Raw genomic sequence first — 23,044 nt, 5'->3', positions numbered from 1 at the left:
GAGAAATAAAATGGCATGATTACCTATAGATGATATCTTTTTTTTTCCCCTCCCTCTGCAAACAGTTATCTACTGCCCTGCCTTTGCTATAGTTGGTGTGAACTAAAGAGAGTCCAATCTGTTTTCTCTCTGTTGAATAAGTCAGTGTGTCAGGCTATGTCTTCCCATGTTCATAACTGGTTATTGAATCTGCATCTACATCACACTTCTCTAGGGCATACAATCTGGATAACTGTGCCAGGCTTGTCATGGCCCCTGGGGGGAGGGGTCCATTCTCTTGCCTTCTCTCCCATTTACCCCATATGCAAGCCCAATCTGAACACCTGTATGAGGACTGGAGATCTCACTCAAAGGTACAACACTCACCTTAGATGTGTAAGGCCCAGGGTTCTAGTTCTTTCTCTACCACTGCAAAAATCAAAATTCAAAATTCTGAATTCTAACTTGCAGTGGATGATGCCAAGTGTGGGGGGATCTCTTTCTGCTTCTTTGCTAGCTAGATTGGAATAAGAATGCATTCTCAACTTTTGCTTTCACAGACAATCCCTATTTTCTCTCCTTTTTCATCTTTTCTTCAGTTTTTGCTTTCATAGATAATCCCTATTCTCATCTTCAGTTTGTTTCTGGGCCATTAGGCTTTCACCCATAGAATTAGAATTCATGGGATTCCAGTTGATCTTTTGGGTCATCAGAATTTGGTCATATAAATAACTTCATTTCTCTTTCCATTTTCAGAGTGAGAATACTTCAAACTTCCCCTGCAGTTTTTGGTGGTTGTTGTTGTTTTGTTTTTGTTTTTTTCTTTTTGCTAGTAGTGGGGCCTGAATTCAGGATCTGGGCGCAGTCCCTCAGCTCTTCAGCTGAGCCACAGCACCACAGCACCACTTTTGGATTTTTCTGTGTATGTGGTACTGAGGAATCAAACCCAGGGCCTCATGCATGCAAGGCAAGCACTCTACCACTGAGCCACCTTCCCAGCCCCTTTCCAGCAGTTTTGAGGGATTCCTCTTCTGAAACTCCGTGGCAACAGGAGCTCTACTTCTTACTACTGGCTCCTGGCCTAAACCAGTAGTATAGTAAAGAGAATTCACTTGAGTGTCCAGAAAGATTGTCATTTCCCACTTTTCTCCTCTGTTTATCCCCATCACTCCTGCTCTTTTTAAGAAATAAAATAGAACAACAACAACAATAACAACAACAATAATAATAATAATAAAAGAATTCAGATCAAAACCCAGGGGGAAAACATTTCTAACCTGAATTCCTTTCTAATTAAGAGGACTAAAGTAGAATAATGTATTATCTTGTAGAATATGGTGGAACAGAATCAAGATACAGGTATGTTCATACATGTTAGGACTGTCCTTTATTTTGTCATTTTTTTCCTGTGTTTTTTAGACAATGGCCCCTGTCTAGGCTCACGGAAACCAAACCAACCCTACGAATGGCTCTCCTACAAGCAGGTGCGTTTCCTGGCTCTGTGACTGCTCAGTACACTGCAGAATGAATGATAATTAGGGCCAAAATGCTTGAGGCAGATGACGTCTCCTCAGACCCAAATGGGCTTACTCCTCTCTGCTTGAGGGATACTAGGAACTCAGAAGCGTCAACTTGCAATAAGAAAACATCTAAGGAAGAGGTGTAACCTGCCCAAAGTTACGGCTGCACAGTGGCAGCAAGGACAGGAAGTAAGGTCTACAGCAGCTTGTGTCTGGTGGCCTCTGCATCAATCTGATTCAGCGTGGATCCTCAAAGCTGTCCTGGTCCAGCTCTCCCTTGTGTGATCTTGAGCTCTAGGGCAGCCTGGAGCTACTCTAAGAAGTAGCTGATCTGGGTTGCTGTTTGGATACAAAGGAAACTGGGACTTGAGTATTTTCACCATTTCCACTCTGGTCCCCACTGATTGGTGGCTTTCATTATTTACATACAGTTTGTGAGTGTCAGGTTGCAGAACAGGAAGGTATCGCTTTTTATTTTTGTTTTGTTATAATTACACTGAATCTAGATGTCATGCAGCGCATGCAGTGCAACCCAGGACAGGCAGGCACAGCTGGAAGCCAGCTTCCCTCTCTTGCTTCCCACACAGCTGTTCAGGAAATGGCTCTCTGTCCCTGGTTCCAAGGCAGGTAATCCTGTAGCATTCATGACTTCAAATCGACTTCCTGCCTCTGTGTTTTGGGTGAAAGTTGGTTCTCTATTTAAAGTTGTGTGTGTATGTGTGTGTCTGTGTGTCTGTGTGTGTGTGTGTCTGTGTGTCTGTGTGTCTGTGTCTATGTGTGTGTGTGTGTGTGTCTGTGTGTGTGTGAAGAGAACTGTCATTTTTGCCGTACCTGGGAGCTAGTACTGACAAGGACTTCTTGGACTGAGCACATCCATTTCTTCCTATTCCTCGGAGGCTGGGCGATGAGAATGCAAAAGACTCCACTTGATCAGTATTCACCTCTATCTCCAGAGCAAAATTGTGAATTATCATGCCTTGCCTAGCCAAAGATGGAAGGAACATTGCTGTGTGACCAGGGAGATTTCCTTATCTCTGTAGTGTCTTAGTCCCTGCTACACTTGCCCAAGTCCTGTGAAAAGTTAATTTATATTGGATACAACACTGTATGATGGCTTCAAGTCCTCAAAGAATTCTCCAGTGCTTTGAGGATTAGTGTTAATCTATTGGATGGAAGAGGGAAGACCAAGGTTGCAGATTGGATTTTTCAAGGCAGATTGAAAATCTTTGAAGTTTCTAAAGATTGAAGTCTGGGGAAGATATAAAATGGACTTCACTGATGTCAACCTTAATATATAGCCTTAAATCTTATTATATTTTATTTATTTACTTATTTAGTTATCTTTGTGCTGGGCCTGGGGCTTGAACTCAGGATCTGGGTGCTATTCCTGAGTTTTTCTGCTCAAGGCTAGCACTCTACCACTGAGCCACAGCTCCATGTCTGGCTTTATAGTGGTAATTGGAGATAAGAATCTCAGGTACTTTCTTGCCTAGTCTGGCTTCTAACTATGATCCTTAGCTCTCAGCCTCCAGTGTACCTAGGATTATAGGCATAAGCCTCCAGTGCCTAGCTTTTGTTTTATTTTTTATTTGCCCAATTAATCTGACCTTTTGGAAGCTAGCAATTCCACTGCGATTTTTTTTAAATGATGGGATATAGACCATCTTTCTAGAAATATAGATATATGTGTATTCTCCCCATGAGCTCTACAAACAATTAATTGCAGGCGTTCCTCAAATTCTAGTCCCTTGGGCTGGGAAGGTGGCTCAGTGGTAGAGCGCTTGCCTTGCGTGCTTGAGGCCCTGGATTCAATTCCTTAGCACCACATAAGCAGAAGAAAAAAAAAGCTGGAAGTGGTGCTGTGGCTCAAGTGGTAGAGTGTTAACCTTGAGCTGAAGTGCTGAGGGATAGCACCCAGACCCAGAATTCAGGCCCCTCGACCGGACCCCCCCGCCAAAAAAAAAATTCTAGCCCCTTAAGAGCCACCTGTAGTTGTGAGCGGCTCTGGAATAGAAGGCACCCAGCCTACTTAGTCACTTTGCTGTCACCCTGCCAACGTCAATGTAATTTCCACACACACAGGCAGGGCTCGATGGTTCCACATCCCAGAACCAACCGGACTCTGATGAGGATGGGTGGGGCTGTATTTCCTACACGCCTCCGTGTGTGTGTGTGTGTGTGTGTGTGTGTGTGTGTGTGTGTGTGTGTGTGTGTACTTTAAAAGCACACTTGAGAATTCAAATGTCAATAAGGATTTTTGACAATTGTTTTCATTAATTTGAGAGTGGAGTGGGTTAAGAGCAGCCAGTATATAGTCCTATCTAATGTTTGCAAATGTACCTATTTTACTTTGTTATAACAGTATCCATTTTTAAAAGTTATTTAAATATTGCTCATAATAATAGTTAATACTATTACCTCAAGTTTTCTGTTTCTCATAATGATCATATTGACCTCATTAGCATTTTTCTCACACACTAATTTAACCATCCAGACACTTGTCTTTTTACCCCAGCTTTTGTTGTTTTTAACTTTAGATCATTTTGAATAAGTGCATAAAGCCTTTTGAAGCCTCTTTATAAGATTGCATGATTTGCTAAGAATAAAAACTCAACTACAGAATTGTAGAGTCCAATGAGAAGAGCTTACTCTTAATTTTTAAAGGTATTTTTAAGGTGTTTTTGTTACCAATGATAAATTTTGGTTACTTTGCTGCTCTTTATATAAAAGAAAACAAAGACAAAACCTCTCGCTGGGTGTGGTAGTGCCTTGTAACCCAGTACTATGGAAGCTAAGGCAAGAGAATTGTTCCAGACCAACCTGGGGCTTCATAGTGAGACTCTGTATCAAAAAACAAGGGCTGGGATGTAGTTTAATGATGGAGCACTTGCCTTAGCATGTGCAAGGCACTGGATTCAGTTGCCCACACTGAGAGAGTAAGAGAGAAAGAGAAAGAGACAGAGAGAGAGAGAATGATCCATGTCCCTTTATTGCTTTTATAACATGAAACTAAAACAGAAAAGGAAATGGAAAGCTGTGACATAGTCATATGTCATCTACAGATGTTGAGATTCCTTTGCTTTTCAGAAGGAAGCCTATCACCAGTTCCAGTAATTCTGAGTTGTAGCTAATAAAACAGTGAAATTATAATAATTTCAGTAAAGGAATAGCTCTTCTCTGTGCATTGCTGCTTGATGGCTGGCCTATATTTGTGTTATCTGGTGAACTTGGTTCCCTGACAGGGGGTCTAATTCTGTTTCCTGATGTCTTCCCCCCTCCTCCTTTCAGGTTGCAGAATTGGCAGAGTATATAGGCTCAGCGCTGATCCAGAAGGGTTTCAAGGCCTCCTCCGATCAGTTCATCGGCATCTTCTCTCAAAACAGACCTGAGGTATTAGCCACTAAGTGCTTACGCTAGCTAGACTTCTGAACCGTAGAGGGAGATAGGAGCCAGAGTTCATGAGGGCATATGCTTGAGACTAGATTTTGTGGTCTGAGTTTTGCTGAGAAAGGCTTTGTGTTATGCCCTAGAAAGATACCCACATGGGGACTGGGCATGATGGCTCATGCCTACTAATACCGGCTACTGGGAAATAGAGAGAAGAGTATCATAGTTTGAGTACAGCGTGGGAAGGGGAGAGGGGGGTAACAAGATACTACCTTGAAGTCAAGCTAACCTTCCTCTGCAGGAGACAGTGATGGAGAAAGATTGTGGTTCTAGGCCAACCTGGGTTAAAAAAAAAATGAAGGGACAAAGGGTGAACAAATGCAGCCATGATACTCACTAGACTCTATGTTGAAAATGAACTATACAACTTGTGGTGGGGATGGAAGGGAAAAACAGAGAGGGAAGGGAAGGGGTGACATTGTCCAAAAAGGAATATGGTCATTACCTGACTTAAAACTCTAATCCCGGGGCTGGGAAGGTGGTTCAGTGGTAGAGTGCTTGCCTTGCGTGCATGGGTTCGATTCCTCAGCACCACATAACAGAAAAAAACAGAGTGGCCTTGAGGCTCAAGTGGTAAGCACTAGCTTTGAGCTGAAGAGCCAAGGGACAGCGCCCAGGCCCAGAGTTCAGGCCATGACAGACCAAAAAAAAAAAAAACAAACAAACTCTAATCCTTCTGTATATCACCTTTATAATAACAGTAAAAAAATAAATAAAGTTAGCAGAACATTATCTCAAAAAAAAAGTTAGCAAGACTCAATCTGAAAAAAACAAGCTAGGCATGATAGCATAAACCTGTGATCGCAGCTATCTGGGAAGTGGAGACAAAAAATTAGCAAGACCTCCATCTCAACAGACAAGCAAGAGAGTTGGCTTATGTCTCTGTAGTGCCAACTCTTCAGAAGCAGTTGGTAGAAGAAACAGAGTCCAGAGCTAACCCCGAGCAGAAAGAGAGGTGTGGAGGGAGAAGGAAAAAACTGGGGGGAGAGAGAGAGAGAGAGAGAAATGAATGGAAAGAGAAAGGAATGGAAAGAGACAATTAAAGACAAAGAGAAAATCTGGGACTGTGGGGGCAGTACCCCTATGAGCTGGCTTCATGTACACACAGTATTTTACTTGGATATTTAGGCCTATGCTTGGTGCTTTGGGAAGCTACTGTATGTAAGTCACTTTAAATAGGAGTCCATCTTGGAGGTGCTGCTTAGGTCAGTCAGCAGGCTAGTAGTTAAAGGAATCAAACTTGTTTTACATACTTGTGTCCAGAAAGACCCAATCCCGGTTACAATCCCTGTGCTACTTCCTGTTTTATAAATCAGAATAGCTTCTTAAGAGTTTCATGTTCCATAAAAGGAAAAAATAGCATTCCCCACAGCTAGCCTTTGGCTACGCTTATAGAAATTGGTTTCTTTTATTCCAGACAAATATATCCAGTATATTTTCCCTAGTGGAATTTTACCATGGATATACACACTCACAGAGTAGTCCTTACTACAAGAACTAGGTAGCTTCCTACATTCATGAGTTAATTCAACATCTACTGTATGTGAGGCACTATGTGGAGCCCCTCTCACATAATGACTTTGGTCCTATCCCTGAGGTATCACGAGTAAGGGAAGACAGACCCCAGAGGTGATGCTCTCTCTAATGTGTGTGGACAGAAGGCAGGATTATGGGAGGTCAACCAAGGAGGGCTTCCGGGAGATGATACCTGAATAGAGTCTCTAAAGTAATAGGGGTGAGGAGGTCTTACATCGTATCCAAGTCAGGGAATGAAGCATTTTAACAATGGAGTGAAAGAATAAGCAGCAGGAAAGAGAGGACCATGCAAAGCACCTGCCCCCTGCTGAGAGGCTCAGATCTGACTCCATACTGATAACTTAAAGTGTTCCAGGGGGAGGGGGAGGAAATACCCCACAATATCCCAGTTCCAGGCCCAAGTAGTGGGATGCTTTTACTCTCTTCCCACGGCAGCTGAGCCCTTTTCTGCACAGATGTCAGAGTCCTGCAGAAATATGTGTAGTGACAAAGGTCACTAGACATGTTGATCAGCTAGGTAACTCAGCTGCTGTCATTTCAGTGGCAAGATGAGAAATGGTTCTGTCATTTCCTTCCTGTGACACTTTTCAGGGGGAAGTTAAAAACAGAATTCCCTATTAGAGAAATGCACGGTGTCATTCCATTACTCCCATGCTGTTCTATATGGGCCAGCCCCTGTTTTGCCTTGAGCCCAGCCCAAGAGGAAAACATCATGCTCTATAATCACCTTGCTCCGGCCTGCCTGCCCTTCTAGCCTGGCTGCCCTTACCCATGCTCACTAGCTTGCATTATCAGCGTCTTTTCACAGGTTTGCCTCTCTTTATCAGGCAGATTACAGTTTCTTTTGAAGAAGAAGGAAAGATTTTTTTTAATGAAGCTCTCCTTTACATGGCACTGAGTATAGACATACAAATGTTGATTTTATTGCACTGAATCTCAGAGGAGTGTTGGAGTGATTCTGATAGGACGCCTTCCTCTTTTCTTCCTGGTCTTTACCATTTAGTGGGTGATCACTGAGCTGGCATGCTTCACATATTCCATGGTCGTGGTTCCCCTGTATGATACCCTTGGAACTGAAGCCATCACGTACATAGTCAACAAAGGTAGGTTTGGAATCTGTGTGTCATCCTAGTTGTTGGTAAGATGCAGTGGCTGTATATTTGTATGCCTAATTGCATAGGGACTTTACATTTCATTGTACATCTATTTTTCTAATTAAATAGCACCCCTTCCCTCCACCCCACCCTGTAACACTGTCTCACACTTGTAATCCTAGCTACTCAGGAGGCTGAGATCTGAGGATCACAGTTCAAAGCCAACTGATGCAGGAAAATCTGTGAAACTCTTATCTCCAATTAACTACCAAAAAATTGAAAGCAGAGCTGTGGTTCAACTGGTAAAGTGCTAGCCTTGAGCAAAAAAAAAAAAAAAAAAAAAAGCATTAAGGTCCTCTTGAGTTCAAGCCCCAGCAAATAAGAAAAGAAAAAAAGAAGAAGAATGTAGTACTTACAGTATTCTTGGGGCAGATATTAGAGTCACCCCAGAGCTTATTCTTTATCCTTCTCTCTCTTCACTTACAGCTGAACTCTCTGTGATTTTTGCTGACAAGCCAGATAAGGCCAGACTCTTACTAGACAGTGTAGAAAACAAGTTAACAACAGGCCTTAAAGTCATAGTTGTCATGGACTCATATGGCAGTGACTTGGTGGAGCGAGGCAAGAAGTGTGGTGTGGAAATCATCAGCATGAAGGCCATGGAGGTGAGTCATAGTCCCCGCCCCATCTCACATACCCATCTCAGACCCAGCGCCACTGGTAATCCCACAGCGCTGTCAGTGTTCCCAGCAGCCATTCAAAACTGAGCAGGAGTCCTATTTTATTGAAAGAGTTCTCTGTGTCTGGGCAGTGTTACTACCTGCAGAAGTCTGTGCTCATGAAGTCAGTTGCAACGCTCGTATTTATTCCAGAGCCTGCTGCATGATGCCAATCTATGCTGAAACTGAATGTCAGCTTCAGACAGGGGAAGTTTTATGTGTGAACATCCTTTTTAGGCTGGATGCCTTTTACATACTGACTTGTCTCTGAAACCCAGCCGCATGCAGAAAGATTGGCCTCATTCTCTTCTTCTGTTGCATTCCCAATGTAGATACTTGCTTTGGCTTATTTTCATTTTTGATGTATGATTCACAGTGAGCCCAAGTTTAAAGGTAACTGTTTGAGGAGAATGAGTAAAGTTCGTGTAAACTGACTTGGATTCAAGGAAACTAGTAGTAGCAGGAGGAGGAGAATCTTTTTATAGTTACATCATAGAAACCAGTGGGCTAAGTAGCTAAGTCATGCTGTTTCTGAAGAGATTGTAAATATTTTTATAAAACTGTTATAAAGAGGGTCTTAAAGTTTTATTTATAGTTCTTATCCTTCTGAAAAGAATTTGAGGCTGCAAGTAAGGATCTGTAGGACCTTTCTTGAAGCAACTCATGGTGATAGGGAAATTCACTGTTCTAATTAGCTTCTGCCATGTATGTGTGCAGGTACCTGTTTGCACTGAGTGGATGGAATGTGTGCCATGCATCTTTGTTGTACTGGCGATGTAGCCATTATCTAGCATGTCCCTACTTTGGTATTTTCTCCCTGTAAGTCTCTTTTATAATGACATCATCTTTTTTTTCCTCTTACACTTCTGACCCTCACCCCAGACACACAGAGGAATTTAAGTTTTTGACTGCTGAGTGATAAATAATTTGAAAATTCAAGCATTACTTAAATGAGTGACTTAAACTTATTTTTAAGAAAACACTATTTCATACTTACCTACTTAATGGGAATTCATGCTTTTTTTTGAATTTTTTAAGCAAAAGAAAATCTGAAGAAATAAATTTAAAATTAGCATTGATTGTGTGATCAAATTTGTATTAACATCTGTTTCGATAGATGAAAAACAGAAACACTGGTATGTGAATGTTTCCATTTAGTTAGTATTTAATTAATAAAAATTTCAAACATTCAAACATGTCAACTGTTTAATTTGAATTATACATTTAAGCTGTATTCCCACCACCAAGAATCTACAATTAAATTTTTCTTATATTTGAGTTATTACACATTAATCTATCACTCTAACCCTGTACTCATTCATCAATCTATATTACTTTTAGATGCATTTTCAATATAACAGACTTTATTATCCCTCCGTACTTCATATGCTTATCATTAACTAGAACTCAAATTTATTCAAGGAATTTAAAAATAAAATTATCTTTCAGTAGTTATACAAAAGAATTTCAATTCAACACATCAGGTTATGATGTAATGTATCTTGATCATTGTCACCCCTTACATTACGTTGTTCTCCTCTCTCTCTCTCTCTCTCTCTCTGTCTCTGTCTCTCTCTCTTTTGTTGTTGTTGTTGTTGATCATGGGGCTTGAACTCTGGGCCTGGGCACTGTCCCTCAGCTATTGAGCTCAAGGTGAGCACTCTACCACTTGAGCCACAGCACCACTTCCAGTTTTTTTGGTGGTTATTTGGAGATAAGAGTCTCACAGACTTTCCTGCCTGGGCTGGCTTTGAACTGTGATCCTCAGATCTTAGCCTCCTGAGTAGCTAGGAATAGTACAGGTGTGAGCCACTGCTTTTTTCCATCTATCTCAATGTCACCTATCCCCTAAAATTGGCAACTTATTTTTTTTATAATTTCCCTTTTCTAAATAACAAGACAGAGGTTGAGCAATGGTGACTCACACCTGTAATCAGGGGGCTGAGATTCTGAGGATTAAGGTTTAAAGCCAGTCTGGGCAGGAAAGTCTGTGACACTCCTGTCTCCAATTAATTACCAAAAGGCTGGAAGGGGAGCTGTGGCTCAAGTGGGAAAGCCCTAGTCCTGAGCACAAAAGCTCAAAAATAAAAATAAAATTGAAAAAAAGAAAAGACAGTTTTAAAACTAAAACTTTCATAGCAAGTACTGTACTTGTTTAGATAATATTTATCTCACTGATTAAAAGCAAATTGTAACTATTGCTTTATTTAGCTTTAGTTTGAAGAATTGGACTTCTCCAGAAGTTATGAAATTTGAGCAGATTAAATAGAAATTTGGAGCTACTAAAGATTGCTCTGGAAAAAAAAAAACTGCCAGAATTATCATTGTTTTCCACTCCTAGTTGATTTAGTTAGTCTTTTTGGAAATGAAGTTTTACATTGTGTTGCCTGGGCTGGTTTAGAACTCTTCACACTCGAGTGATCCTCTTATCTCAGCCTCTGTAGACTACCGTTGTGCATTACTTTGCCCAGCCTAGTTAACCCTCTGTGCAGATATGAGTGTTCTAGATTAAGATTAAAATCTTTGTACTAGATAAGGCTCACTGAGCGCTGGTCAGGCCCATCTACTTTTCATCCTACGAGAGGCATGCCTACTCCATATGCCTATTAAAGCTGTTCAATTTTAACAGAAAAAAGACAACAAATACATATTTTTTTCTTTGATGGCTAGGAGAGTAAGTCAATGGTAGTCATTTTGGGCTTTGTCAGGAACACCTAGAAAAGAATCTATCATTCTGAACCTTTGTGCCTGCTCAGGAAGTGGTCTTAGGTCTTCTGTTACTGTTTGACACCCACTAACAGGACTTCAAAGCCCCTCTCAGGCTGTGTGGGGAGTGGAGATAGTGGTGCCTCATTCAAATGACTCGTTTTTAAATGTAGCAGAGGTTGGTTTTTCTCCCAAGGAAGATGTTACACAGAGCTGCACTCGCTCTGGGAAGGTGAAGAAGATCTAAGGGTAAGAGCAGCACTGTTTTAAAGGCCAAAATAGAAAATGAGAGTAGAAGTGGAAATGCGCAGTAAAAGGCTTTGACTGCTGTCTTTTGAATAAATCCTATTTCAGAAGCCAATCCTAATACCATTTCTGTGGAAAGAAGATAACTGGAAAAAATGGCTTCTTAGGACAGGAGATAAATACTTTGCCTCTGGTTAGTTAAAAGTATCATTCGTTTAATTTAAGCATTATGCTGTCTTTGAGCCAGTTTTCCCAGAGTAAAAGCAGCTTGAAGTGATTGGATATGACATTACTAAGAAAATATTTTCACTTAATTTTTCTCTCTCCTAATTAAGGACCTTGGAAGAGCCAACAAAAGGAAGCCCAAGGTAAACATGTGTGCCCACCCACCACAGCCTTCTGTTTTTATTATTCATCTTATTGGAGAAGGTTTGAAGTTTAGGGGTGGGAGGTGATGCTTTATGGCTTGCTATATTCTCTTTTGAGATTAGCTTTTCTTTTACTCTTCTTCAGCCTCCGACTCCTGAAGATCTTGCAATCATTTGTTTCACAAGTGGAACTACAGGTAACTTTTGAGATACAACTGCTTCTAAGGGGTATCTGGAGGCCAGACTCTTTGCCTGCCTTTTTAAATGACATACTAGCTAACTCTCAATGGACTGAAGGAAAGTGGGAGAGGTAGAGTGGTCAAGTGCCACTGTTGCTCTAGAAGGTGTTCTTAGAATCTAATAAGTGCCATGTATTTATTCAGGCATTTATTAGCTTCACCCATCTTCCTAGGGAAGACGGCATCAGAACTCTTAGTTTTTCTCCTCCGGATGCACACATCCCTAAAATTTGCCCATCTCAGTGATGATAGTTCAAGATAAGTTTCCTTGAAAGGACTCCGGGTTTCTCAGCAATTTAATGTTCCTTAATATTTGTTACTGTGAGTATCCAACAATAGAAATACATGAGGCCCTAAGTATACAGAGTTTCTGCATTCTTAGTCTTTAACTGTGTTCTGTTTCCTGTGTGCTCTGCAGGCAACCCCAAAGGAGCATTGATCACTCATCGAAACGTAGTGAGCGATTGCTCAGCTTTTGTGAAAGCAACAGAGGTAACTTTTGGGGATATTGCCCATCTTTCCTCACATCCATTGATTGACAGTAGGCCTCAAGAACGTAATTGGTCCCTGGGTTAGGTCTGCACTGTATTTAAGAACATCTTCTGAAATCCAGACAAGATCAGAATTTTAATATAGCTGAAGATCACCTTCTGTCACCTAGTTTTTGTTACGGGCTGCATCTCCAGCTCTTATTTGTGATGGAATTTATAGCATCTTTTAAGTAGTGAAATTATTTAGATGCTGCCTATAAATATTTTCAGGAAAGGACACAGGAGAGATGCTTTTCTCTGCCTTTATCTGCTGTTTTAGAGTTTGGCAATTGAATTTCTTTTAGTTAGCCATGAAATGTTACACTGTTGATAGTTTTTGTATTATTATTATTTAATTTGGTTAATTTGAGTCCCATTGTATGAGAAAGATTAGCATATCAGACTCCATTTATTTCCTATAATTTTCAAGCTTGCTATCCACAGGTCCTAAATCTACCTGACTTCCCATAACCAAGTATCACAGCCTGGGTTTCTTAAACAACAGTTATTGATTTCCTCTCAGTTCAGGAGGCTGGAAGTCCAGGATCAGCTGCCAGCAAAGTTGGTTCCTGGTGAGGGCTCTCTTCCTGGCTTGCACGAGGCCACCTTCTTGCTGGTATTCATATGGTCTCTCTTCTGCGCATGCTCAGAGAGAGCTCTCTGGTATCTCTGCCTCTTCTTATGAGACAGCAACTGTATTGGAATCAGAGCCAACTCCCAAATACAATGATCTCAAAGCCTTACCTCCAAATAGATGGGGGTTAGGACCACAACTTACAAATTTGGGAGGAGGGCACAACTCAGTCGCTAATACTAAGGCTATATATATATACACATATATATATATATATTTCAACTTTGTTTTCATAAAGGTGCTTACTGAATAATGCCTTTCCCTTATGTTCTTTTCATATTTAACACAATTTGCTCTGTCAGTCTCTTGGGCTATTCTATAGCCCTAATCTCTATGGGAAGAGCCTGTGCTTAATGGTTTGGGGATGGGCATCTTTGGTAGCTGCAGAAGGCTGGCTTTTGAGGAATCTTGATACTCACTTCCTCAGTCACATATATCTCTTTTGATATATGCTGTGTAAGTAGAGTTCAACATTTAATACCTTATTGAAGCAATGTTTCAATTTACTATAATAGGCCTTCAAAGGCAATTTAAAATGCATTGGTGGCTTGTTGAGGAAAACAATGACAAAACTTGATTTAAGTATCAGTTACACTGGCACCAGCAACTCAAATCTGTACTTCTAGCTACCCGGGCAGCTAAGATATGAGGATTGTGGTTCAAAGCCAGCCCATGCAGGAAAGTCCATGAGACTCTTATCTCCAATTAACCACCAGAAAACCAGAAGTGGAGATGTGGCTCAAAGTGGTAGAGCACTAGCCTTGAACAAAAAAGCTCAGGGACAGTACTGAGGTCCTGAGTTCAAGCCCCCTGACTGGCAAAACCAAAAAACAAATCATTACATTATCAAGGGGGATTCTCACCTTTTTAAGACTTGTTATGAAAATGGGCATTTTTTGTATTAAACCAGAAAATTACAAAGTATGGATGCTGGGGAATATAGCTCAGTGACACAGTATGCTTTGACTATACCAGGCTACCCTGGGTTCCATCCCCAGTGATGGAAAAAGCATGGATGTTACTGAGTCTGATTTCTTCATAGGAAGAAATACTAGTTAGGATGTAGTTCACATTTGAACTGAGATTGCACTGAACAAATTGGGATATTTTCCTGGGGATAAAGTAGGGCTTTATGGTAAAAAATGTTGATCGAACTGAAATACTGTAAATATAAAGAATCTTGGTGATTTTATCTTTTTCCCCTTCCCTTTACAACATAACATGCTATCATATTGAGGGGTTGATCTTCCATTTCTTAAGGTGCGGTTGAACTTGGCACTAACAGGGAACTATCACTCAGAAATACTAAATAGAGCACATGCTCCTTTAACATTCTAATTGGGGGAAATTTTCCTTCTAGGAAAAACAAAGTTCTGAAACAGATGTACTATGTCATTGGGAATGAGTTCAACTCTGTTTGCATAAAGTACTGCTCTTAGGACTGAATGGCAGAATGCTTGCCTAGCATGTACAAGGCGCTGGGTTCAATCCCCAGTATGTTTTAAAAAAAAAAAAAGTGCTGCTTTTCATTTGATTCCTTGAACTGAAAAGAAAAAAAAATTGCAAAAACCTAAAAAAGAATGTTGAGGGACCTGTGCTCAGAAGGTGAAAGGAACTGGGAAGTTTTAGAGGGCCTGATGCTTCTCTGCCTCACTGGTATCTTTGATTTCAGGGTGCGATCAGTCCTTCCTCAGATGATGTTTTGATATCTTTCTTGCCTCTCGCCCATATGTTTGAGGCAGTTGTAGAGGTAGGCATGGGTCATGTTTTTCCTGATTGCTTACTTGTTTGTATTCTAAGTTGTTGTGTTTTACAGAAAGCAATTATCGTGAATGTCAGTGACACACACATTTCGTTTTTACCACTGGCACACATGTTTGAGCAGATCTTGTTGGTAAGTGAGATGTGCAGATTGTCATTGCTTTGGATACTTCTTTGCTAGGTCCCATACTAGCAGTGATAGTACAAAGCCTTCTTCGAGCTCTGGGCTGGCTGGTTCAGCTTTAATCCTTCTTTTTAGAATGACTCAGCCTTTTGAGGGGATACTTGCATGGTCAAGATTGCAGAAGAATTAACTGCAAAGCACAGGGAAGGTCTTCATTTATTCCATTTGACAAAACCTTAGGTTGTGGTTTTGTAGGACTACTCTGTCTTTGATTGTGCTTATTGCTAATTCACAGTTGGCCAAAGGCTCATTTTAACCACTATTTTAAGGGCCCTTGGAAAAGCAGGATGGTATTCATCTGAGCTCTGCCTGGACATAATTTAGACAATCCTGTCCATAACTAAACAGCTGCTAATTTTAAAACTAATCAAGAACTCAGACTCTCTGGTGGCTTGCATCTAGATTCCTAATTTTTCAGGAGTCTGAGATCTAAAAATCATAATTCAAAGCCAGCCCAGGCAGGAAAGTCCATGAAACTCTTAGCTCAATTCAAGTGGAAGAGCACCAGCCTTGAGCAAAATAGCTAAAGGAGAGCTCCCTGGCCCTGAGCTCAAGCCCCGGTACTGGCACAAAAACAAACAGAAAAACCCAAGAGCCATCTTTTTTTTTTTTGTTTTCATCTTAGAAAAATTCTGGATTTTATACTAATAGAAAACAGTGAGCAGGCTTTATTCATTATTATTTATTGAGCCACAGCTGTGTTTCAGGCACTGTGTTAGATGTTAGAGACAGATAATAAACTGAGATGGTAGAAAAGCCTGAGCCTAAAGGATCAAAATCATGAAATCGCATCTTCTGTTCATTATTCTACTTCTTATATACCGGAGGACCTTGTGAATTTATATACTTGTCAGTGGACCCTATGCAGCTATGGGTAGCTTTAGAGGTGTGCTCAGTAGGCAAGCCAGTCTCAACAAAGGCCCCCTGAGCTTTCATTTTTCAACAATCAACCATGTGTACTTTTCTACTGGTTTTTGCTTTCAGACCATTTGTACTTCTTTTTTAAAAAAATTATTATTCGTTGCACAAAGAGGTTACAATTCTAGACTATAAGTTATGAGTACAATGAGTATAAAACATTTTGATCAATGTCACCCCTTCTGGTGTTCTCCCTGAGACATCATCTTCTGGGCCTTTTTTAACACTTAAAATAGGCAGATTATTTGTCAAGTCCATCTGGTATATGACTGGTAGTTTGCCCTGGACAGGGAAAAAGCATGGTCATGTATTGCAGCTAAATATCAAGCCATGCTAGTATAGATAGCCTGGTTTTTGACTTTAGCATATTCAATGTTGCTACAGAAATTTTTAGTTAGATTCAAATAAAAGGAAATGAGATTTTAATGAGCCTGGATTAAAAGCAAGTAGTTATATCTTTATTTTAAGAATAAATTAGTTCTTGATTTTTGGGAAGTCCAAAAATACTTGGAACATAGAAGAACATGTAATTTATTCAACAGATGTTTATCACTCAGCTAAATTAGAACCCCTGATGAGCATCAAAAATATATCTGAGTTTCGTACTAACTCTTCTATCTTCTGGATGATTAAGAGAAATGCAATCGTTCCATGTTGTTAAGGCAGTGATCAGTAAAAACATTTTTTTATCAGCATGTACTAGTTGTACCAGGAAGGGGCTTTCGTGTGACATTTCCACACATGTGTGCAGTGTATGTCAATCAGTCTCAATGCCCCTCCATTACTTTCTCCTCATCCACTCACCCCTTCTTAAAACAATTTTAACAGGCTTCATTTTTCTATTTTTATACAGGTAAATAAATTGCTTTGACCGTGTTCATCCTCATTCACCCTCTTTGAAAGCCCTCCCCACATTGCCCCCACCTGAGCCTGGCAAAAACAGTTTTTAAAGAAACCCCTTAGGCTTAGGAAATTTGGAGATTTCTGGCAACTGCCTCCAAACACTGATCCCAAAGTCTGTTGTCTTGCTCTTCCTACATGGTGTAACCCCTACAGTGCTGAAGCATTTGCTATGTCTCTTTACCCCTATAGTGTGTGATGCTGTGTCATGGCGCTAGAATAGGATTTTTCCAAGGAGATATCAGGCTGCTTATGGATGACCTCAAGGTACTTCAACCCACAATCTTCCCTGTGGTTCCAAGACTGCTGAACCGGATGTTTGACCGAGTAAGTTCCAGGCAGCAAACTACAAAGAGGAAGGATGCTAGGCTTTGAATCAGAAGCTAGGGTTTGATTTGGCTTGTCTATGGAAACATATAATGATTATTTTTCTGGTCGTGGGGCTTGAACTCAGGGCCTAAGCACTGTCCCTGAGCTCTTTCACTCAAGGCTAGTGCTCTACCACTTGAGCCACAGCTTTACCTCCAGTTTTCTGGTGGTTAATTGCAGAGAAGAGTCTTATGAACTTTCCCATCTAGTCTGGCTTTGAACCACAATCCTCAGATCTCAGCCTCCTGAGTACCTAGGATTTATAGGCATGAGCTAGGCAAAACCTCGCTTCAAGATATGTTCTTTCTTTACTATCTTCTTTCATTAGCCCACTTATAAGCCTCATCCAAATAGCACATACTAATTCTTCATTCCTTTGAATAGACAAATAATATTCCATTGTATTGATAGAATACATTTTTAGCCTTTCCTTTATTTATGGTCATTTGGGTACTTTCAACTTTTAACTCTTGGAATTAACACAGTATTGTTACAAATAAAGTATTCATCAACTACTCATGTGCAAGTTTTTGTATGACAAATTTTTCATTCCTGCCAGGTATGTTCATACCTTATATACATACCTAGGAGTGGAACAGCTGGGTCATAGAGCAGTTCTGTGCTTAGCTATTGGAGGAACTGCCAGAGAGTTTCCCAAATGATCTACACCATTTTCCTCTCCACCAACAGTGCACAGGGATGTCCACATCTCTGCATGCTCACCAACACTTGGTATTGTATGAGTTTCTACTATAGCCATCCTAGGTTGGTGTGAAAACCCTATTTCTTGATTTAATAGATTTTTTCCCAAGCCAACACCACACTGAAGCGTTGGCTGTTGGACTTTGCCTCCAAAAGGAAGGAAGCAGAGCTTCGTAGTGGCATCATTAGGAATAACAGCCTGTGGGACAAGCTCATCTTCCACAAAATACAGGTAAGAAACAGAACTGTAGCTATTATTCTCATGGAAAGGCACTTCGGTGTGTTTGGTTGGAATTTCTATGAGGGCTAGTTTTTTGTTGTTGTTGTTTTTGGTTGTGGGGCTTGAACTCTGGGCCTGGGCACTGTCCCTCAGCTCTTCAGCTCACCACAGCACCATTTCCAGTTTTCTGGTGAATGATAAGAGATAAGAGTCTCACAGACTTTCTTGCCTGGGCTAGCTTTGAAATGCGATCCTCAGATCTCAGCCTCCTGAGTAGCTAGGATTACTGAGCCACCAATGCCCAGCTGAGGGCTAGTTTTTAAATATGAAGTGAGTTGGGGCATATCTCAAGTTATAGTGCCAGCCTAGCAAGTGCAAAGTTCTGAGTTCAAATCCCAGTACTGGGAGAAAAATAACAGAAAACAAGAGATAAGGGAGTGATGACATCTGGTGTGTTTTTATTCATTGTGACATGTCTAAAAATTAAAGATGCCGGGCACTGGTGGCTCACGCCTGTAATCCTAGCTACTCGGGAGGCTGAGATCTGAGGATCACCATTCAAAGCCAGTCCTGGCAAGAAAGTCCGTGAGACTCTTATTTCCAATAAACTACTCTAAACTTGGAAGTGGCGCTGTGGCTCAAGCAGTAGAGTGCTCACCTTGAGCTGAAGAGCTGAGGGATAGCGCCCAAGCCCAGAGTTCAAGCCCCACAACTGACCAAAAATAAATAAATAAAGACAAAGCCATAGGCAAATCTTATTCTCCAAGTCCATCTGGCCATTAGTTTCAGCTTTTGTAATTCTCCATTTCATTTAGTTTTCCTAAAATAAATATGTCCCTTTTTTATGCCAGTACTGGGGTTTGAACTCTGCGCCTATGCTTTTTGGCTGGTGCCACTTGAACTACACCTCTATGTCTGTTTTAGATAGAGTATAGTAGATTTTTCTGTCTGAGCTATTTTTACGGTACCATCATCTGATCTCAGCCTCCTGAGTAGCTAGGATTAGATGTGAGCCACTGGCACCTGGGTAGTATGTCACTCTAGAAGGGAATTTTATGTCCCCATCAAATGCCAAAATATTGGTAGTTGGTATACATCCACCACACTCTTGTTTTATTTCCCTAAAATTCCTGCAAGCAGAAATGATGGCTTAGTTCCATTAGGAATGAAGTGGGGACCTAGTCCCTCCCTGTCTTGTGTTTCTGTTGGGAACACCTGTGGGTTTTCTGTTCTCTTTCTCCGCTTCTCCGAGGAGCTGGTAGAACAGGACTCAGCATCCCCAGCAGGTGTCTTTGAGAAATCCACTGACTTCCACCTGTAACCCTCACTGTCTCCTTCTCTCTCTACCTTGCAAGTCGAGCATGGGTGGAAAAGTCCGGTTGATGGTCACAGGAGCTGCCCCAGTGTCTGCTACGGTGCTGACGTTTCTGAGAGCAGCCCTTGGCTGTCAGGTAAGGCAGATGTCAGGGTCTCAGCTGATCCCAGGATTTAGAGTGCTGAGATCTCCCTTCACCAAAAGTTCTCTGTATTCTCTGTGTGTACAATGGACAAATGTGTAGTTTTGGTCTGCAACCTGATGTGAGTTGTGTACACATAACTGTAGCTGACACTTTGTATCAAGGCTAAGTCAAGCTCATTGGTGGATGTAGCACCTCAACCTTTGTTTTTTTGTTTGTTTTGTTGGTCATGGGGTTTGAACTCTGGGCCTGCGCACTGTCCCTCAGCTCTTCAGCTCAAGGCGAGCGCTCTACCACTTGAGCCACTGTGCCGCTTCCAGTTTTCTGGTGATTAATTGGAGATAAGAGTCTCATGGACTTTCCTTCCCGGTTTGACTTGGAATCACAATCCTCAGATCTCAGCCACCTGAGTAGCTAGGATTATATGAGTGGGCCACCGGCACCCAGCAACTTCTGTTTTGTTTCTTGTTTTGTTTTTTAATGAGAACACATAGAACCCTTTCTCTTAACAATCATCAATACATTATTTTCAACAATCATCACCATGTGGTACAATGGATTGCTTGAACTTATGCCACCAAACTGAAAATTTACGTGTCCTTGGACCAAGTCTTCTCAGTCCTTCCACTTGAGTGTGTATCTTATTGTTGCTTAGCGAATGTGCATAGATATGTTTTACCCTACACAGGAGAAACATGTTTGTGTCCACTATTTGTGCCCTTATTCTCCTAGGTAAAGCACAAGCCCTGCCTTTAATGTCAGGCATGCAGGCATGGGACGGGATGAGATGGGAGGGGCTGGCACGGGATGGAACAGGATAGGATGGGATGGGAAGATTTATAAGTGATAAATATACCTGCAAATCATGCTGAGAATCTCTTTTAAAGAGGGCCTGGGCTTTGGTGACATAACATGAGTAGAATACACTTGGGAATTGACAAAATGGCCACCTTCCAGGTGGGTAGCGGCTGACATGTTGGAGGCTTGTGTGCAGCAAGTTGAATAGAAAAACCAACCTTGGGTGATAGCAGGTGTTCAGTGTCAGGAATAGAGATGTGTACACACGGCATGCTATTGATTTAAGGAGATTTCATAGCCAGTGATTCCCCAGGAGTAAAGGCAATTCAACTACTTGTATGCTTCCCTCAAGGGCATGGGGACTTTTATCCGTCCACTAATAATATCCCATCTCTTGTTGACTCAGTTTTATGAAGGCTATGGACAAACCGAGTGCACTGCTGGCTGCTGTCTGAGTATGCCTGGAGACTGGACAGCAGGTAAGGTTGGATGTGGGCAGGAAAGCCATTCCTTACCCAGAGTTAGGCTAGAGGAATGATTGCAGTTGTGTAATTAAGCCAAGGGGCTGAGAGTTTCCTGAACAACAGGCCAATCTTGGAATATGAGGGTGAATTAAGGATCTGACTGGAACACTGAGTGATGGTAGGGGATTTGCTGGGATCCTAAGAGTGGCATCGGAGAGAAAACAACCTTTATACCAGAGTGAGAATGTCTAACCCACCCCATAGAGCTTGTCAGTGATGGAACCAGGCTCTCAGCACCTGCTGGTAATTTTAATCCACATGTAGTTACACTTGGTACCCTTCCTGCAAGGGTCTGGGGACTATTGCCAATGCAGATGGAAGTGAACATAGCCTTTCTCCTCAGAAGGAAAAGAGAAGGACATATAGAACCTGTCTGGGCTAAGTTCTGTGATCAGAATGGAATCCCAGTAATATCCCTGGGCTATGAAGACCCACACTTCTGAGAAGAAATCAGAAATTGTTGCTTAAGTCGCACATAAATAATGAAGAACTGGCATAGCATTGTGCTTTATAACTAAGATTATAGCCTGAAGAGTTGTTGGTTTTTTGTTTTGTTTTTTGGTCGGTGATGGGGCTTGAACTCTTGGCCTAGGCACTGTCCCTCAGCTCTTCAGCTCAAGGCACAGTGCCACTTCCAGTTTTCTGGTAGTTTATTGGAAATAAGAGTCTCATGGACTTTTCCTGTCCAGGCTGGCTTTGAACCACGATCCTCAGATCTCAGCCTCCTGAGTAGCTAGGATTACAGGCATGAGCCACTAGCGCCCAGATGTTGTTTTGGTTGTTTTGTTTTGGGGTAAAGTGAAGCCACAGCTTCCCTTCCAGCTTTTTGGTAGTTAATTGGAGATAAGAGTCTCAGACTTTCCTGCCTGGGCTGGCTTTGAACTGCAATCCTTGGATCTCAGCCTCCTGAGTAGCTAGGATTACAGGCATGATCCACTGGCACTCGGCAACTTGAAAGCTTCTGTGCTCTCCTTTGTGAAAGTCTGGCTTCTTTGCTATATAATAAATATTAGCACCATCTAGTTAGTAATCTAGATCTTAGCATCTTGTAACATCTAATGGTGCCATTCTACTGGGATGAATGCTGACAGTCTATGAATTCTTCATGGTGTCTTTGTACTTTTTAGCCTCAGGTTCCTTAACAGTCACACAATTTAGAATGGTGATCTCTGTTACAATTATTGAAATATAAAAAGAATTATTTGTGAGAATGGTAAAATGCATCTGTGTGGCTTTGTTTTGAAAAAAGATAACTTCATCTTAACACTCATGGACAAGAGAATCAACGTGACCATGGGCAAAGTACTATCTTAATAAAGTTAAATGTAAACCACACTCCTGTACCTAAGAAAAACAAAGGTTGATATCATGCCAAACCAGGTGCCAGGTGATGGGAGAGAACAATCCAGATGTTCTCTCAAAGAGGATAATGACATTAAGAAGTTATGTCTTGGAGGTTGGAAAGGGTCAGAGGGAATAAGATCATAGATCATAGAGGGGGAGGATAAGGTTTGAGAAAACATGTCAAGTTTTTTTCTAACCTTTCAAATCAGCTGCTAACTGGGCACTGGTTGCTTACTCCTGTAATGCTAGCTACTCATGAGGCTGAGATCTGAGGATTGAGATTTGAAGCCAGCCTGGCCAGTCAAGTCTGTGAGACATTCATCTCCAATAAACTACTCAGAAAAGGCCAGAACTGGTGCTGTGGCTCAAGTAGAGGAGCACTAGCCTTGAGCAGAAGAAACTCAGTGCCCAGGCCCTGAGTTCAAGCCCCACCAGTGGAAGTGGGAGAGGGGAGGGGGGTAATCAGCTGCTAAATCATTTTACACTCTGAGAGATGAGAGATCATTTAGAACCTCAAACTTAAGAAATGGTTCTGAATGTCCTCCTACCCCTTTACCTGGTAGAGAGTAGCCATGCTAGCAGAAGTTTATAGCAGCTGTTACTGTGAGGCACATTTGCTATGAAAACACTTTGGCACAAAGATGTTATTACAGTGCATTCAGGAGTGACCCTTCTCTGTTTAATATACAGGCCACGTTGGTGCCCCCATGCCTTGCAGTCTTATCAAACTTGTAGATGTGGAAGAAATGAATTACATGGCTGCCAAGGGCGAGGGTGAGGTGAGTGAAAGCCCCCTAGTCACTGGCCAGCCCTGCCCTTTTCCTGTAAAACTTGGCCACTGTGAGCACA

General features: G+C 41.5%; 1 protein-coding gene across 2 annotated transcripts in view; it reads left to right on the top strand.

Moving 5' to 3' along the window:
• Positions 1 to 23,044, top strand: part of Acsl1 (acyl-CoA synthetase long-chain family member 1) — a 64,551-nt gene that overhangs the window by 35,985 nt on the left and 5,522 nt on the right. Inside the window, exons 5-17 of one of the 2 annotated variants that reach the window (XM_013025938.1) lie at positions 1,399 to 1,463; positions 4,788 to 4,889; positions 7,486 to 7,585; positions 8,063 to 8,241; positions 11,583 to 11,615; positions 11,761 to 11,812; positions 12,273 to 12,346; positions 14,835 to 14,912; positions 16,974 to 17,108; positions 17,950 to 18,084; positions 19,428 to 19,523; positions 20,734 to 20,806; positions 22,886 to 22,974. In XM_013025938.1, coding sequence (XP_012881392.1) covers positions 1,399 to 1,463; positions 4,788 to 4,889; positions 7,486 to 7,585; positions 8,063 to 8,241; positions 11,583 to 11,615; positions 11,761 to 11,812; positions 12,273 to 12,346; positions 14,835 to 14,912; positions 16,974 to 17,108; positions 17,950 to 18,084; positions 19,428 to 19,523; positions 20,734 to 20,806; positions 22,886 to 22,974 — 1,211 coding nt within the window. Of the gene's footprint in view, positions 1 to 1,398; positions 1,464 to 4,787; positions 4,890 to 7,485; positions 7,586 to 8,062; positions 8,242 to 11,582; positions 11,616 to 11,760; positions 11,813 to 12,272; positions 12,347 to 14,690; positions 14,769 to 14,834; positions 14,913 to 16,973; positions 17,109 to 17,949; positions 18,085 to 19,427; positions 19,524 to 20,733; positions 20,807 to 22,885; positions 22,975 to 23,044 lie in introns of both variants that reach the window. The other variant, XM_013025931.1, reaches the window with a different exon arrangement.

The sequence above is a fragment of the Dipodomys ordii genome, unplaced genomic scaffold, assembly GCF_000151885.1.
Source record: "Dipodomys ordii isolate 6190 unplaced genomic scaffold, Dord_2.0 Scaffold4, whole genome shotgun sequence".
Lineage (NCBI taxonomy): Eukaryota > Metazoa > Chordata > Mammalia > Rodentia > Heteromyidae > Dipodomys > Dipodomys ordii.
Note: the sequence above shows the minus strand (reverse complement) of the source record. Positions and strands in the feature narration are given on the sequence as shown.